General features: G+C 48.0%; 1 protein-coding gene across 1 annotated transcript; it reads right to left on the bottom strand.

Moving 5' to 3' along the window:
• Nucleotides 1-3,980: 3,980 nt before the first annotated feature.
• onecutl (one cut domain, family member, like) lies at nucleotides 3,981-14,370 on the bottom strand. The gene is made up of 3 exons (XM_084026426.1): nucleotides 14,299-14,370; nucleotides 12,582-13,969; nucleotides 3,981-6,227 (listed from the first exon to the last, which is right to left on the bottom strand). The coding sequence occupies exons 2-3, from the start codon at nucleotides 13,675-13,677 to the stop codon at nucleotides 5,917-5,919; spliced, it is 1,407 nt and encodes a 468-aa protein (XP_083882552.1). The 5' UTR covers nucleotides 13,678-13,969; nucleotides 14,299-14,370; the 3' UTR covers nucleotides 3,981-5,916.
• Between the last annotated feature and the right edge of the window lie 1,676 nt (nucleotides 14,371-16,046).

Below are 16,046 nucleotides of genomic sequence, written 5' to 3'. Positions count from 1 at the left end.
AAAGTGTCAAATCTTTAAATACTAGTTTTTTTTTTGTAACTTTGTGTGTGTGTGTGTGTGTGTGTGTGTGTGTGTGTGTGTGTGTGTGTGTGTGTGTGTGTGTGTCTGTGTGTGTGAGTGAGGGAGGGAGGGAGAGAATCTGTAATAAAGAAACAAATGGTATAAAAGTTTTTGCAACCAGAAGTGATGTGAGAGATTGGAAATTGGGAAAATTGTCTTGTTGGTCAACTCAACTATTCCATGATATGAGAGAAGGAAACCTGTCTCTGGTAACTAGTCTCTGATTACAGATCATCCTGTCTGTCTGCCAGCAGGAAACACCATCTTAGAGTAGCAAGAAAAGCCTGTTGGTATGTTTCTCATTTTCTACAGACTCATTAAGAGAATCCTTCAGTCGAGCATTTTTAACATTTTGAGTTTATTGGCTTCTTCTCAGAGTAAGACGATGAATAGCACGTGTGTGGGATAAATGTGAAGCTACAGCCAGCAGCTAGTTAGATAAACTAGCTTAGATTAGGTTATCTAAACTAGCTTACATAACATACGTTACCACCTAAAGCTCTGCATTAACATGTCATGGCTCATTTGTTTAAACTGAACTTAAAAAATTGACCAGTTAGCGTTTTACAGACATGTTAGCCGTTTCCAGTCTTTATGCTAAGCTAACTGCGTGCTGGCTGTAACTAATGAAGGGCATATTAGAAAGTGAATATCTCCCCAAATATCAAAGTATTTCTGTAGAAGCTAACCAAATAATGTATTGATTGAAAGAGTGTACATTTGAAAGGCTCACCTCAGAGACGGCCATGTTGTAGTTTAAACCCACAAAACGTCCCAAACCTTCCGAAAATACCAAACGTGAGGCTGATTCTGGGAATAATTCTTACTAGAAAACTTGTCTAAGGTACTATTATTTTCATAAAGCAAAGTGATCTAAATATATAATGTACACTTGCAATGCAATAAAGCTACATGTCTCCAACTTTAAATGCAGTTAACGAGGGTGATGTCCTGCTATTTTGATGGATGAATATAATCTAATTCAACATTACAGTTTAAACAGAAACGAGGTCCGAATGACGTGAACGGAGGACGGTGTTGGGTTACAAATGAGTCATTTTTATTTTTTTAGTGCAACATCACAACAAACAATTTTCACATGAGGTATTCAAAGGGATTTTCTTTAGTTGTTGATACAAAATGTCCCACCATGATTGACGTTTAAAGTGTTGTGTATCTTTTTTTTTTTTAAAGCCTTTGGTTGGTTAGCCACATTCATTAGTAAGTCTAACACATGGACAAGAATGGCACGATAAGCATGGTGGGTCGAGTCCAAGCTGAGGAAACTCAGACTCAGTCAAATATAATATTTCCCTCAACTCTTCCCCGTTTAAAGCTTTTTGTATGGATTTCATTAATTCCTACTTACAACAGTGGGATCAAACAGTATTCAACTACACTAAACATTTTTTGGAAAAAAAAAACAGGGGAGGGGGGTGGCTTACAAATGTGGAAAAATAGCTTCTGTCTCCACGGAACTTTTTCTATTTTTGGATGAGCGCTTGATTCTTGGGCTTTTCTGTTACAGTAAGTCACATGATTCTAGTTTTTCGGAAAACAAGGAATAGGCAACGTTGATTACAGCAAGATCCTCCTTGCTTGGATTGTCACCTCCTTCTTTTTTTGGTCTTGAGAATGATTTGTATTTATATACAGAACATGGATCGATGGGACACTCTAGCATACTGGATTCCTAAGCTTTGGCTGGACGGGGGCCTTGTTCGGCCCCTGTTACGGATTGATTCCAGCACATTTGGTTTGGAGTTAAAGGCATGAAGAAGAGACGGATGGACAGACAAGTGAGACAGACAGACAGACAGACAGGATGGATTCTTTGGTTAAGGAATATCTTTGCCACACAACATCTCACACAGTTGAGGTAGATGGGTAAAGTCTTCATGTACACATGGGGAGGGGGGAGGACCGGGACAGACGGGGGACACCGGGGTTTACAGAGTCAAAAGACTTCCATCTGAAGACATGGCCTCGTGTCAGTTTCTCAGTTCCAGCTCAACATAATACTGTTTTATGCAACATAAATGATAATCAGCACTGGTGCTTTTCTGAATCCTCTGAGTGCTACGGTAGCTCTGATAGGGAACGGCTGAAACGACCCATGATACATAACGATTCAGCAGTTACCCATCAATCTTTGGTTGTTGTTTTGTCTTAAAAAGAATTACTTTTTTTTTTTTTTTTTGTCTTTTTTTCTTCTGAAAGTATTCATTTAGCTTCTTTTTCATTATTTCCCCTCAGAATCGCTCTGCAACGGCCTCGGCTGCCAGACCTGTTTCAGGGTCAAGTTCCTAGAAAAGCCACTAGGGGGTGCCGTAGGCTAGAGTTGCGATGTCGATCACCTGCAGCAGCCTCCCTCCCTCCCTCCCCCTCGCCTCCCATCTGCACAGAAAGGGAAGAGCTCCCTTCTTGACACGGAGCAGAAGGTGGCTCAATACAAAAAGCTCTGTCTCCATTTTAGGCTCCCAGTCAGAGAGACAAAGGGAAACCTGAAAGGTGTCACCTCAGCTTTGATACGATGACAGTAGCGAGCAGGGGTCGAGCCTCCCAGCTCTTTTATTTATTTTCTCCCCTCCTGTACAGACCCCCCCACCCCCCCACTCTCAGCATGCTTACAATTGTTGCTCATTAAAGTTTAATTCGGCTCCATGCCCCACTACTCCAACGCCTCCTACTCCTCAAACAACCCCCCCTCCCACCTCCCCGACACACACACCACTACAACCATCCTCATTCCGGATGATTCAGCCTCCTCTCTGATCTCCCCCCGCCCCCTTTGAATGCCCCCTAAAGCCCACAGGTCTGGCCAAGAGCAGACCCCAGACCAGATACCCAGAGAGGAGACGGGATGAAAAAAGCCTCCCCTTTGAAGTCCACGAAAAGTCGATGGCCTCTTTCATGACCGCCCGTCTTTCAAGTGCACGCTGTGAAGGGGGCCCTCGCAAAACCGCCCCCCCCTTCAACCGTGAAAGAGAGAGAGGGAAGGTGGAAAACGGCCGAGCGAACCTCACCAATCTTTGGCAGCATTTACACGAGGATCACAGAATCCGATCTTGGGTGATTTTCTCCTGATTCAGGCATCCACAAAACAAAATGTTGGAAAATCAAATCACTTGTGCCTGTGCAAGTTTCTGGAGGATTCCAAACAACCCTCGAGGTCCTGGAACAAACCTGGAACGCTCTTATAAGGTTTCCCTTGCAACAAAATCAAAGATCCATACAACATGGACTCTTAAAACAATTCAGAAGCCTGAGAGGCCTCACAACCAAATCAGATTTCCCAGAACCGAGGAAGACCAGGAACAAACCCTAAGACCTTTAGAGCCCAGGAACAAAAAAACCAAGATCTCCAAAAGATGAGGAACACTCTTTAAGACCCCAAAGATCCAGGAACAAGGAACAAACCATAAGAGCTTCAGAACCCAGGAATCAAAAACCCAAGATTCTAGATTCCGAAAATACTGTAAGAACCCAAACGGCCCAGGTTTGAACCCCATCATCACTAGAACCCAGGAACCAAAACCCAAGATCTCCAAAAGATGAGGAACACACTTTAAGACCCCAAAGGTCCAGGAAGAAACCATAAGAACCTTTAGAACCGAGGAATCAGAAACCCAAGATTCTAGATTCCGAAAATACTGTAAGAACCCAAACAGTCTGGGTCTGAACCCCATGATCATTAGAACCCAGGAACCAAACACCCAAGATCTCCAGAAGATGAAGAACACACTTTTAGACCCCAAAGGTCCAGGAACGAACCCTAAGAGCCCACTAGGAACTGAGACAACTGGCAGAAGGGCTTGGCATGTGGAGGACAGTGAGATCACACTGAGTCGGACGTAGACAGGAGTGTTGCACTGTGCTGGGGGAGGGGGCACAGGTCAGGGTGATGGGGGGGGGGCCTTCAGACGGCGCTCTAAGTGGATCCCCAGACACTTTACACTCCGCCAGATGGCACTGGTCTGAACACAACTTTACAAGCAATCTGTGAACCTATGGGATGCCACATCATCATCATCATCATCATCATTATTATTGTTATTATTCACATTATTAATCATAAATATTATCACAACATTCAAACAAGCTTTGGCCTTGGCGTTAAGAGCTGACCGCAGAGACATTTGCAAGAGTAAAGAAATCCCCGATATTCTACAAAAACAACAAACAAAAACAAAAAAAGAAAAGGCCAGGCCTTTAAAAATAGAGAGAGATACGCAACATCACTGGGTGGGAGGCTGAATCGGGTCGGGATCGGGTCGGGGTCGGGTACTGGGTTCAGGGATTCAGGCCGTACATTCAGGGAGGCAATGTTTATCTTTGGTATTACGATGGGATTCTACAGCTAAAAGTGCCCATCAGAAAAAAGTCTTCAGTTTCACACAGACATACAGAGCATCGTTAAATAAATACTTACAGTATATAGATAGCATAAATAAATAACCAAATAAATAGAGGAAAAGAAAAAGGGAAAACAATAAATACACAAATGCAGTAATAAATACATTGATCAGATCAGTAATTGCATTTGAAACGTTCTCGGTTTGATTTAGCTATCGGCTATAAGGAGGCGTGTTAAAGCCGTTCCTTTGTGGACCAAAAAAATGACCTTGTACGTCAGCAGGGCTGGAACAAACTGCCCCGCTCTTCCACCGTGGTTCTATAAATAGAGCGATGTGCTTGAAATCTGTACAAAAAGAGCTGAAAGAATCACATTCCTCCATTTTTCTAGACATCTGTAAAAAAAAGATTTCATAATGGAGCAGAGGAGGCGTGTACAGTTATTTGGAAATGAGTGGAGAAAAATACGACAATGTCACTATACATTGTGTCGGGTGTGGCCCTTCCCCCGCCGAGCCGTTTCTTCAAAGGTTGTTTTTCATTTTTTTCTGTTTTTTTTTGTTTTTGGCTTGATTTTTGAGTCAAAAAAATGGCTGTGGAGCTTTTTCATTTGGAAGCTCAGTCAGAGTCTTAAAGCGCCTGTTTCTGCATCCTACGTGTGTTTATTGATTCTGTCCTGGCGAACGGCGAGATGTTCCTCCTTGAAAACTCTGATTCATTCAAGGCGGGACCCGCCTTCAAAAACAAATACAGGAAGTGCTCCTGTCGGTGGTGAATGATTGACAGCCGGGAGTCCCAGACACTACGGAAACCTCCGGATAGTTCCATACAGTCCTGGGAACCATCGCCATGGAAACACATGCTAACTGAGGAGAATATTTAGTCTTCGTTGGGAAAAAAAAAAAATTAGGGTTTAAAAAAAATGCCTTTTCTTCCTCTTTCGCTTTGATTCTCGAGGAAAAAAACGTAAGAACATCGGGGAGGATCAACGTCTTTGGATGATGGCGAACACTTTTGATTAAGAAGTTACACGATGACGCTCTCCACGTGTGAGCAAACGCCACCTCTTTGATTCGTCACGTTTGGAGAGATGAACATAGATTAGAAGGTACACCAGAAATATGCTTCCTCCTGATTTGTAATACCCTCGTTATCTCTAGTCTACATAATCAAAATAATGCGATGAGATGGCGTCTATGTGACGGGCGTGACTCTCTTTGAGTCGAATCATCTGTGCACCCGTGGCTGTACAGGCAGGACCTCGCGCCCTGCGGTCGTATCACTCTGGGGATCGCCCCCCCCCCTCTACTTCAGGGGGGGGCGATCGGCTTTGGTTTGGGAAAATGCTTCGTCTTCATAAATCTATAACAGCTGGCTCCGTCGCTCCTTCTGATAACGAGGAGGACATTTATTACGGCCGATCTCTGCCTAGACCAGTCTATGTGCCCCCTTGCTCCCTCGGCGCCCTCCCCGCCGCCGGCCTTCTCGCCGCCGCCGGCATCACGCCGTGCTGCAGGACACCGCGGAGGAGGAGACGCTGGAGCCCGAGGAGCCCGTGGAGGACGGGCGGCCCTCTTCCGCCCACTTGTTGACGTTGCGTCGGCGGGCGTTCATGAAGAAGTTGCTGACGGTGGAGAGCTCCAGGCCCAGCTGCTGGGAGATGGTGATCTGCAGCTCCTTGGTGGGCCGGTGGTTCTCCCTGAAGATGGCCAGCAGCGTGCGGCGCTGCAGGTCCGTGAACACCAGCCGGGTCCGCTTGGGGCCCTGGTTGCGCTCCAGCTTGCTCTGCTCCTGCTCCTTCCTCTTGCAGGCTGCAGGCAGACGGGGGAAGAGGAAACAGGTTAGCTAACAGAGCGGCGGCTAACTAGGACAAATGGATTACGCTGAGGGAAACTGGATCTGTTGAAAGGAAACAGATTAGCTAAGCAACTTTGATTAGTTAAAACAGATGAATCAGCAACTTGTTTGGATCTGAAGTTCATGTCTCCAAAGAGAATCCCATGCAAACACACAAACGGACCGATGGACCCGATGATATCACGTTTTTCAGCGTCATTAATCTAAATAGAGACCAATTCAAGACCCCCCAAGGCCTACAGAGACCCGATGGAGGGACCCTCTAATACACATCATATAAAACTGTGTTCCTTATAAAACCAATAATAATGTGTAGTGCAGCCTATAGTTCTATGTATAACAGTACTTTGTAATGATGGATGGATACAATGCTAAGACATTAAAATAATAATTGTTGACAGATTCATATTTTAATTCTATTTTACATCACAATTTCTCAACATAATATTAAACAAACAGGAGGATTTATATTTGCTTGTTATAGGTTGTATTCATGTTAAGGTGGATTTTTGGACATATTTGGAAGAAAAAAAGTTTGGGATCAAATAATTTCGGGACCCCTGCAGTAACTCTGTGGACCCTCTAGGGGTTCCTGTTGAAGATCTCTAATTAGAGATCAGGTGGATTCTGGCTTCTACTCGTCAGGTCTGTCTCACATTTATAACTCCGATTACACTCCAAAGCAATTTGCACAACTACCCCAAACCATGAAAATAAACCGATGGATGAAGTCGCCAGACGTTCTGCTTGTGAATGTGTTTTATTCTGCAGGAGGAATTAGCTGCGTGTCAAAGTTGGCCGTGTTTAAACTTTTTAAGCGGCGGTAGAGGTGATGAAGTCTGGTGGTGATTTCTCTTTTTAACGCCAGTCTGACTTCCAGCAACTACAAAATAAAAAGTCGGGGTCCGGGTTAAACACCACTGTAGCTGCGGCAGCGCGTCCAATTATATAATCAATATCTCTACACGGAAAGTCTGAATGTTAAAAAAAAACGGAGAGGAGAAAATAACGTGTGTTTTGTGCAGCAAGGAAGGAGAAGTGTGTGTGTGTGTGTGTGTGTGTGTGTGGGCGGAGCTCAGATCCATTTTGAGAATCCAGACGAGAGTTCCTCTCTGCATATCGCTGAACCTTCACCTCCAACACGCTGTAATTCTGTATTTACAGGAAACACAACACCAACCTCTGCCTTTGTGTACCGAGCCAACCCCCCCCCCCCCCCCCCCCTTCCCATTCTCTTAGTGGACACTTCAACATCATTAGTTTCTCATAAAAGTCATTTACATGTGGCAGCAGCGAGTGAGTAATAATCACTTTAGGGGAACTAATTTATTTTCTATTAAAGGCGGCTTACGTCAGGGCTGAGTGAAACGAGCCGAGTCGGCGGTGTTTAGAAGCCTTAAGTGGACTAAAACATATTTGAGGAGTCGTGCAATCACCTAAATGTACACTTTGAAGAAGGGCCAATCAGCGGCGAGCGGCTGAGCGACTGTTTCGCTGATGGTTTCAAATGTGTTTCTGAGTGTAAGCACTGCCGTGTGTGTGTGTGTGTGTGTGTGCACAAACACACTAATGCAAACACACACACACGTACAGAGACGAAGGGAGGACCAGTGGATTGCCAACGCAGGATTTATTGAATTCTGGGCCCGAATGTCTGCAATCTGCAAAATAATTATTATATAAAAAGGAAAGAGTATTTTCTTTCCTTTTGTTTGCTAAATAAGATTAATGTTTCTCAATAATTGCAACAATTCGTTTGTTCGACAGGTTATCGCCGATTATTTTTGATATTTGATTTATTATGTAATTTTGCATTAAAAGTGTCAGAAAATGCTGTTTTCAATTTCACAAAAAATGGAGATTATATGTGTTTTTATGGCTAAAAAAATATAGAAATATATTTCACATTTATTACTAAAATGGGAAATGTTTCACTATTTTCTGATATTTGTTTTTAGATAAAAAAATCAAGAGAAAAATCTGCACATTAATTGATGATGAAAATAATAATTTGTTGCAGCACTAATAGTGTAAATTCAGACTTTAATGTTTTTGATATGAAATGCTGTTTCAGAAGCTTTAAAGCCTTCAGAACTGAATCTGTGGACATTTTTTTTTAAATCTTAATTTAAAGGCATTTTTTTCTTTAATGTCCGTCTTCTCGTTTAGTTTATTTCAACCTGTTTCCTACTCAAATAACCTTTTTATTATTATTTTTTTCAAGAATTTTCCAGAAATCAATGTCTGCGTGTTGACAGGAAAAGGCCGAACGCAGCGCGATGACAATTTATTTTAGAGAAGAAGAAGAATAATCCTGGTGGCAGATTTCTGTGGTTGTCTTTTATTGACCAGCAGGACTTGATTAGATGGAGATATCAGCTCCAAGCAATAACCTTGAAAACAACACACACACACACACACACACACACACACACACACACACACACACACAATCAAACCCATGCAAACATACATTATATAAAACCAAAGCTGCGGCCTTTTGCCTCTGATTGATCGGCTCGTCTTCCCGCCTGATGTTTACTGTATGAACGCTGCACGCCTCGTTAGCAGAGCGCCGGAGAGATAAGTGTGACCTCACTACCATCTTTTCCACATGAGTGCCGTATGTGTGTGTGTGTGTGTGTGTGTGTGTGTGTGTGTGTGTGTGTGTGCTGACATCCAGCTGGGATTCTGAAACTCGTCGTGTTCATGAATAAATGGCGTGGTTACCTGCAGGAGGTGTTCGCCTCTCGGATGCTCGCGTGTCAGCTGCCCGTTAGCTTCCACAGCTCGTTTGCATTTCTGAGCGTTATCGAACCACGTCTCATTAAAATGGGAGCGGGCCAAGATGTCAGCGGCATGTCAATATAATTATTATTTTTTTGCCCTCTCTCTCTCTCCCCAAAGTCTCCATGTTTCATGGGCGTCCGGGGTTACGAGGCTTCAGCCGTACCGGATGCCGGAATGAAAGCAGGACATGATGGTGACGGCTCGTCGTGCGGATTTATGGCTTGTTGGAGTCGGGGCGTCCTGCCACTCTCCTCCTCCTCCTCCTCTTCCTCACCTCGCTCCCTTCCCGGCGATCATAACGCCCGACCATTAAGTAAATGCTTCCTTATGCTGTAATCATGTGTAAAAGGCGTACAATTACCATGCTATAAATCGTGGTTGCCGGGGCGACTCCCGGAGACATAAATATTCCCCTATAGGCTTCTTATGATCGTGGGAACAGCCCCTAATCATGATGTATGCCCCCTGTCTCGTGTTGCTGAAACGTGATCGAAAGCCCTTTCCCTACCCCCCGGCGTCTCAACCTACACCCCCCCCCCCCCCCCCTACACACACACACACACACACACACCCAACACCCCCACCCTGCAGCCCCCCCAGCCCACCCCCTGCTGATTTCTTGGGCCAGGGGCTGATAGAAATTATTGATTAAATCTGTGCAGCTCAGACTCCTCGACCCACAGAGGCTGGTTAACCCCTTCAGCGCCGGAGTGGGGGGAGCTGCAACAGCCAGATAAAAAAATACAAACTAACACACACACACACAGAAAACACAACCCCCCGCTTCGTTGACTGTTTTTGGTGCAGCCGAGACCGCGTCGGCCTGGTTACGATCTCCCCCCCCGATATGCAAATGAGCCGGGCGGTGACCTTTGAGCTGTAGAAACTGTACGCAGCAGCGCGGAGCCGGACGAGGCTTTGTGGCTTTCATTACTGTGAGGGGGGGGGGGGCGGAGCAGGACCGGAGCCCACACGTAAACCGCATTGACCTTTCTTATTCATTTAGACCTTTAGTCAAGGGCTTCGGCCATCATCTTTAAAGTTATAGTCTCTGATCCCCCCCCCCCTCCTCCCCCCCACACTCCTCCACTCCTTGACTTTAAGTGTCGGAGCTGTGTGGTCTTTATCCCGCCTTCTTCTTCTCCCACTAAATCCTGATTGCCTCCTCCACAGCCTGAGGTTGTGCTAGAGATGCATCTCATATACAGTGCAGTAATCCACACACACGCACACACACACACACACACACACACACACACACACACACATGAGATACTGCGGCTAAATGTGAGGGACCACCTCGAGATCAAAACGTCTCTCCAGAAAGACAATTATTTTGAGGAGACAAAATGGCGTTGGAGTGTGTTCCCGTAATGATCCGGGCGTCTCCACCAATCACAGCCCGCCGTTAGGAAACACGGCGGCCGAAGGGTCTCCTATGTGTTTAGACGAGTGCTGCATTAAAGGAGGATCATCTTCAAACTTGAGGCGTGAGAGAGAGGGAGAGAGCTATCTTCAGACCGGAGCGCCACGCATTCTAATTCCAGTCTCGATTTGCCGAGGTGTGTGTGTGTGTGTGTGTGTGTGTGTGTGTGTGTGTGGGCAAGGCGTGCTGCTCTTTCCCATGGAAATCAATAGAGGCTTGTAATTAAACAAAGGGGGGTTGGCCAGGGGGGAAAAACAACAACCCTCTTTGGAAAGTAGGTTATGTAGAAAAGTGCCGAGCTGTCCAAATCGTGGCTTTGCCAAGAACTAAATATGCAGCTTCAGAGAGAGAGAGAGAGAGAGAGGGAGAGGGAGGGAGAGAGAGAGCATTGTCAAACATTAGCACACTTCTCTGTGTGGAGACTTTAATATTTGATGAGCTGATTGATCGGCTGCTCCGACTCGTTAAAATAATGTTTGTGTTTGTAAAAAGATGCTGCGAATAAAGAGCCAATGATCGGTGATCAGAAGAACAAAGAGCTGCTTCATCACCGCCGCGATTACTCAGTGTGTGTGTGTGTGTGTGTGTGTGTGTGTGTGTGTGTTTTGCATACAAGGCATTCACTCACAGTCGCAGGATTAGATTCATCAAACGGGGACGATTCTGTCAAATTGCAGAACAAATGTGCAGATAAGTTATCTTTTGTGGAGATGAGAGGTCGGGGCCGACGTCCACGTGTGCTCTCAGAGCGGAACAATCAGGGATCAATAATTGTGAACGGATCGCAAGAGTGCACAATCATTACCTATGAACTCCATTGTGTTGCCGAGGCTTAATCAGTGGAGCTGCTGACGGGGAGCGAAACACGCTGATCAACGGGGAAGGGGGGGGGGGGGATACACACACACACACACACACTAACACACCGGCTGTAACACCGTCGTCTCCTCGGCCCCAAAGAATATTAAATATCAAGCAGCAGATTACAATATGCCGTTCAACAAAATATATAAAAATCTTTCCTCGTGAAATCTGGAAAAACACCACAAGGTTTCAATAAAACATTTGTTTCCACATCGATTATTTTGCCAAATATTTGTGAAAATTGTTTCTAAAATTGTGACATTTTAAATAGTTTGTTGAGCAGAGCCTGGATTATATTCACTTAAATGTTTTAAAGTTAAATATTGATACATTTGTTGCTTTTATTTATGTGTTTATTCATGTTTTCTAACATTTGTTTGGGAGTCTTGAAATTATTATTATTATTATTTGTTTGTGCAACATAATCTCTAAACGTATTGAACTTTGATATAAAACAGATAATATTCTCACGTTGAGAATCTGAAAGCAGGAAGCATGAAGTGACTTCTAATCATTAATAAACAGAGGAATCGATGCAGCAGCAAAGATTCAAAGATTCTCCTCCAGCTGAGCATCGACCTCCCGTCTCCACGGCGACTCTCACCACGTCCACCACGTTCCACGTTTGGCCTCGCCACCGTCATCGCCGCGGTGACGACGTTGATAAAAGACGTCTGGCTGAAGCTCAAGTCTCATTTGCATCGCCTTCCTCTGCCAGCTGAACTTCAGCCGATATTATAAATCACTGCTCCGGTCAATCAATCGCTGCACGACGCCATATTTGCACAAATTATATTCGGTGGAGCCGCCGCCACCGCCGCCGCCTCGCGCTGATCTTCACGCTCCGGTGGAGAGGAGGGCAAATGTCTGTGGCTTTTTTTGTTTTTTTTGTTTTTTCTTTCTTTTATCACGGAGGCTACTGTACAAATCAATAGAAGCTGTTTGGGAGCAAAGTAAACAAAGGGCACATATGGCCTCGCAGCTCAAACCGTCCTCGCCGTGCCGCTGACTTCCTGTTTCTCAGAGACAAAAGAGAGGAAACCTCAGAACCCTGCTTCAACCGGCGTCTCCGACCTGAGCTGCATACTGATGACGCCGACGAGGAGGTTTTATATTTGGAAGACGTGGAGAAGGAAGGCGTTCGGGGAAAACAACAGTGTTTGTTGTTGTGGTTTTTCTGTGTGTGTGTGTGAGACAGACAGACAGACAGAGTAAAGCCGGGTCTTACCCTCCAGCCGGAGCGAGGCCATCCTCTGGAACTCGGGCTCCTGCAGCCAGCGGGACATCCTCTTGAAGGTCTCGCGGCCGGACTTCAGCTTGCCCCAGGGCTTGGGGTTCCTGAGGAGGTCCGACAGCGTGCCCTGCGACCGGCACAGGACCCTCTCGGCGAAGATGGCCTGGGGGATGCTGTACCTCTTCAGCTCCGTGATGATCCTCTGGGCCACGTCCCTAGTGTTGATCTCCTCGCCGCCGCCGCCGCCCTGCGAGCCCGGCAGCATGCCGTCTCCGGGCGAGGACAGGGAGGAGGAGGAGGAGGAGTGCAGGTCCATCTTGGAGGCCTGCTGGCCCGGGTGGTGGTGGGGCTGGTAGTGCTGGCTGTAGAGGTGGGGGTGAGCGTGGGGGTGGTGGCCCGCGGCGTGCTGGTGAGCCTCCATCTTGTTCAGCTGATGCCCCACCGCCGACACGTCGCCGCCCCCGAGACCCGGCGGCGACATCTCCCGCCCGAAGTCCGACGTCCGGCAGAAGAGGCTCCCCCCGTGGACGTCGTAGCCGGCGTGCAGCATCTGGCCCCCGTTGCCGTTGGGGCTGTTGCCCAGGCTGCCGTAGCCGTGCATGGACGAGGCCAGACCCGAACCCAGACCGGAACCCAGACCCGAACCCAGACCCGAGCCCGAGGACGGGGGCGTCAGGCCCTGGGACATGGTGGCCAGGTCTTTGCCGTAGGGGTTGTAGAAGTTGGTGGCGAGGCCACGGTCCTCGCCGCGCATGAGGGTGAAGCTGCCGATGACGTTGCTGACGGGCAGGCAGGGGTGGTGGTGGTGGTGGTGGTGGTGGAACTTGTCGTCGAAGGGCTGCAGGGGGGTCAGGGTGGTGTAGGTGCTGCCCGAGCTGGACGGGGAGTCGCCGCTGTAGCCCAGCGCCGACATGGAGTGGTCGAAGCCCGGCGGACGGGGCTCCGGCTCCAGGGACATGGAGGGGCCTCCCAGGGAGGGCCGGGGGAAGGCGGCCGAAAGGTCCCGCGAGTGCAGCATGGCCCGGCCGTCCTGACTGTGAGCCAGGTCGGCGTGGCTGTGGAGGGACATCTCCCCGAGACCCCCATCCATCTTCAGCTCCACGAATAAACCCGCTTCCTGTTGTTGTTGTTGTTGTTGTTGCTGAGCAGCCGGCCAGCAGTCTCCCCTTACACCAGACTATGGATTTATTGATTGGTGAATTAATTGATTTCCGGGCTTATGGGGTGTCTAATTAATTATCTGATAACGTTAAGTACTGTCTTCAAAGTCCCCTCAAACTCCCAGAAAACACCGCGTGGATCCGCATCGGGGGCCTCGGCTGGGATTTCTCTCCTCTCGTGCATCAGCTCGCGTCCTCTTCGGGTCCTCCTCGGGTCCTCGGCTGGGGGGGGGGAGAGACGGAGACAGACGCGGTTAGTCCTCCGGGTCTCGACCACACGACGTAAACAGCACAACGACGCGGATTCACACGCGTTTCATCACAATAACACACGGAGACGTTTCACACGCGAGGAGAAGAAAACAATTACGAATCATGGGGTTATTTTTTTTTTTTTTTTTCATGCAAACTTATGGATCCGGACTCGTTTTTAGCTCGTTGACGTCACATTTAGTGGATTTTAAACGCGACGATGATTCCGAGATATTAAAAAAAAACGCGCGTCGACACGTGAACAGTGTTCCGGAGCTCCGGAATCACCGGAGTCCTACCTTTCTCTCTCTCCGGATCCACTTCAGAGCGCGTCCCCGTCGCCGTGCGTCCTGTGCATGTCTCCGACCGCGTCGCCGAGCAGATTCACACAATCGGTCCGCTGCGCCCCGGGGTGCTACACTCACCACAGCAGAGTGCACGAACCATCTGCGGTTACACACCAGCCTCTCTCTCTCTCTCTCTCTCCCTCTCTATCTCTCTCTATCTTCTTTCTCACTCTTTGTTTTCGGCTCCTAAAATCCTGCCGTTCGAGCCTCGCTGGGGTTTTTTTTTGTTGCTCTTCACTCGCAGCTCTCCTCTTCTTCTTCTTTCATTATCTCGTGAGATTTTCCTCCTCCTCCTCGTCCTCCTCCTCCTCCTCCTCCCTCTGCCTGCCACTTCATCGATCTCACCACCAACTCTTCCCCCCTCCCCCCTCCCTCCCTCCCTCCCTCGCTCACATTGACTCTGCTTTCAGTGCGTCACGGCCTTAAAAATCTGACAGATGTGCGATGAAATTCCTACTCCAATTAACCCTTTCTCTCCGGGGGGGTGGGGTGGGGGGGTGACGGGAGGGGGGGGCGGGGTGGAGGATGCTCCCTTTCTCATAACCCCACAGGTTAAGCCTTCTTCAGCTGATTGCGCGCACCACTTATGAATTATGTGCGCGTTGCATGGTTGTGCTGCGCTCGGCTGTTTATCGTCTCTGATCAATGCGCGTGCCCGCGCTTGCAGCTGATCTCATTTTCTTCTTCTTCTTCTTCACGGTGACAACGGCGTCGAACATTACACACCATGTTACACCACACACACACACACACACACACACACACACACACACACACACACACACACACACACACACACACACTTCTGTTCCCTCCAGCATCATGACTAGAACTTCCCTGATCTGATATGAGATGATTAAATCGTGAATCAGAGTGAATGTAAACCTCCTCACTGACTCCTCTCCGGGTCCCGTGGTTCCGGTCTCTCCGGGTCCCTGCTCTGGTTTTCTGACTCCTCTTGTTCCACCTTTTCAGGAATAAACGCTGTCAAGTGACGCGCGCGCTTCAGCTCTTAATCAGCACTCAGCACGCGCCTCCATTCACTCACAGCGGCAACACTCGAGTCTGGAAAGTCCCTGAACCGGATCAATGCGACCCCCTCGACCTGCTGCTGCTGCTGCTGCTGCTGCTGCAGCACCGCGCGCACGCACGCACCGCATGCAAGGCCTGCTGGTAGCGCGTGCACCTGCGAGAGGAGCGCCCACCGTCTGTAATTGCATGTAAAAACGTAGCGCGCCATATGCTCGAATTTGTGTGCGTGCACGCGTGTGATCACTTTGTGTACAGGCCCTCAAGCGTGCACGTGCGCGCCTGTACTCGCGTGTGCACTTTTATGGCGTGTGCGCGTTCACATGAGATGTATTGTTCTTGCGCGTACAAAAAAAAAACACATGAAATAAAATACAGACAAACGTGCGCTGTTGGTGAGGCCTGCGCGTGCACGTGTGCCTCTGAGAGGGGCGCGCAGACGGCAGCGGGGAGGCAGCGCGCATACTAATCATATCGGTCTGTCAGTTTAATTTTCAGAGATGAGCAGCTCTGGCGTTTGGAGGCGGCGGCGCGCTGCGCGGTGTGGGACCGCCGGCTTCCCGGAGCAGATGCTGCCCTATCGATCCGCGCGCGCTGCCCGCACGGAGGGATGCGCGCGTGCATGTATGGCGAGTAGCTGGAGGTAACATGGTCAGAGCGCAAATTAAACC

Source organism: Eutrigla gurnardus (genome assembly GCF_963514095.1).
Source record: "Eutrigla gurnardus genome assembly, chromosome: 14".
Lineage (NCBI taxonomy): Eukaryota > Metazoa > Chordata > Actinopteri > Perciformes > Triglidae > Eutrigla > Eutrigla gurnardus.
This window is presented reverse-complemented; position numbering and strand designations above follow the sequence as displayed.

Excerpts from the sequence above, each read along its gene's own strand:
- onecutl (XM_084026426.1), bottom strand. The coding sequence starts at position 13,677 with ATGGATGGGGGTCTCGGGGAGATGTCCCTCCACAGCCACGCCGACCTG. Across the intron at positions 6,228-12,581 it reads GGCCTCGCTCCGGCTGGAGG|CCTGCAAGAGGAAGGAGCAG; the intron begins GTAAGACCCGGC and ends GTCTGCCTGCAG.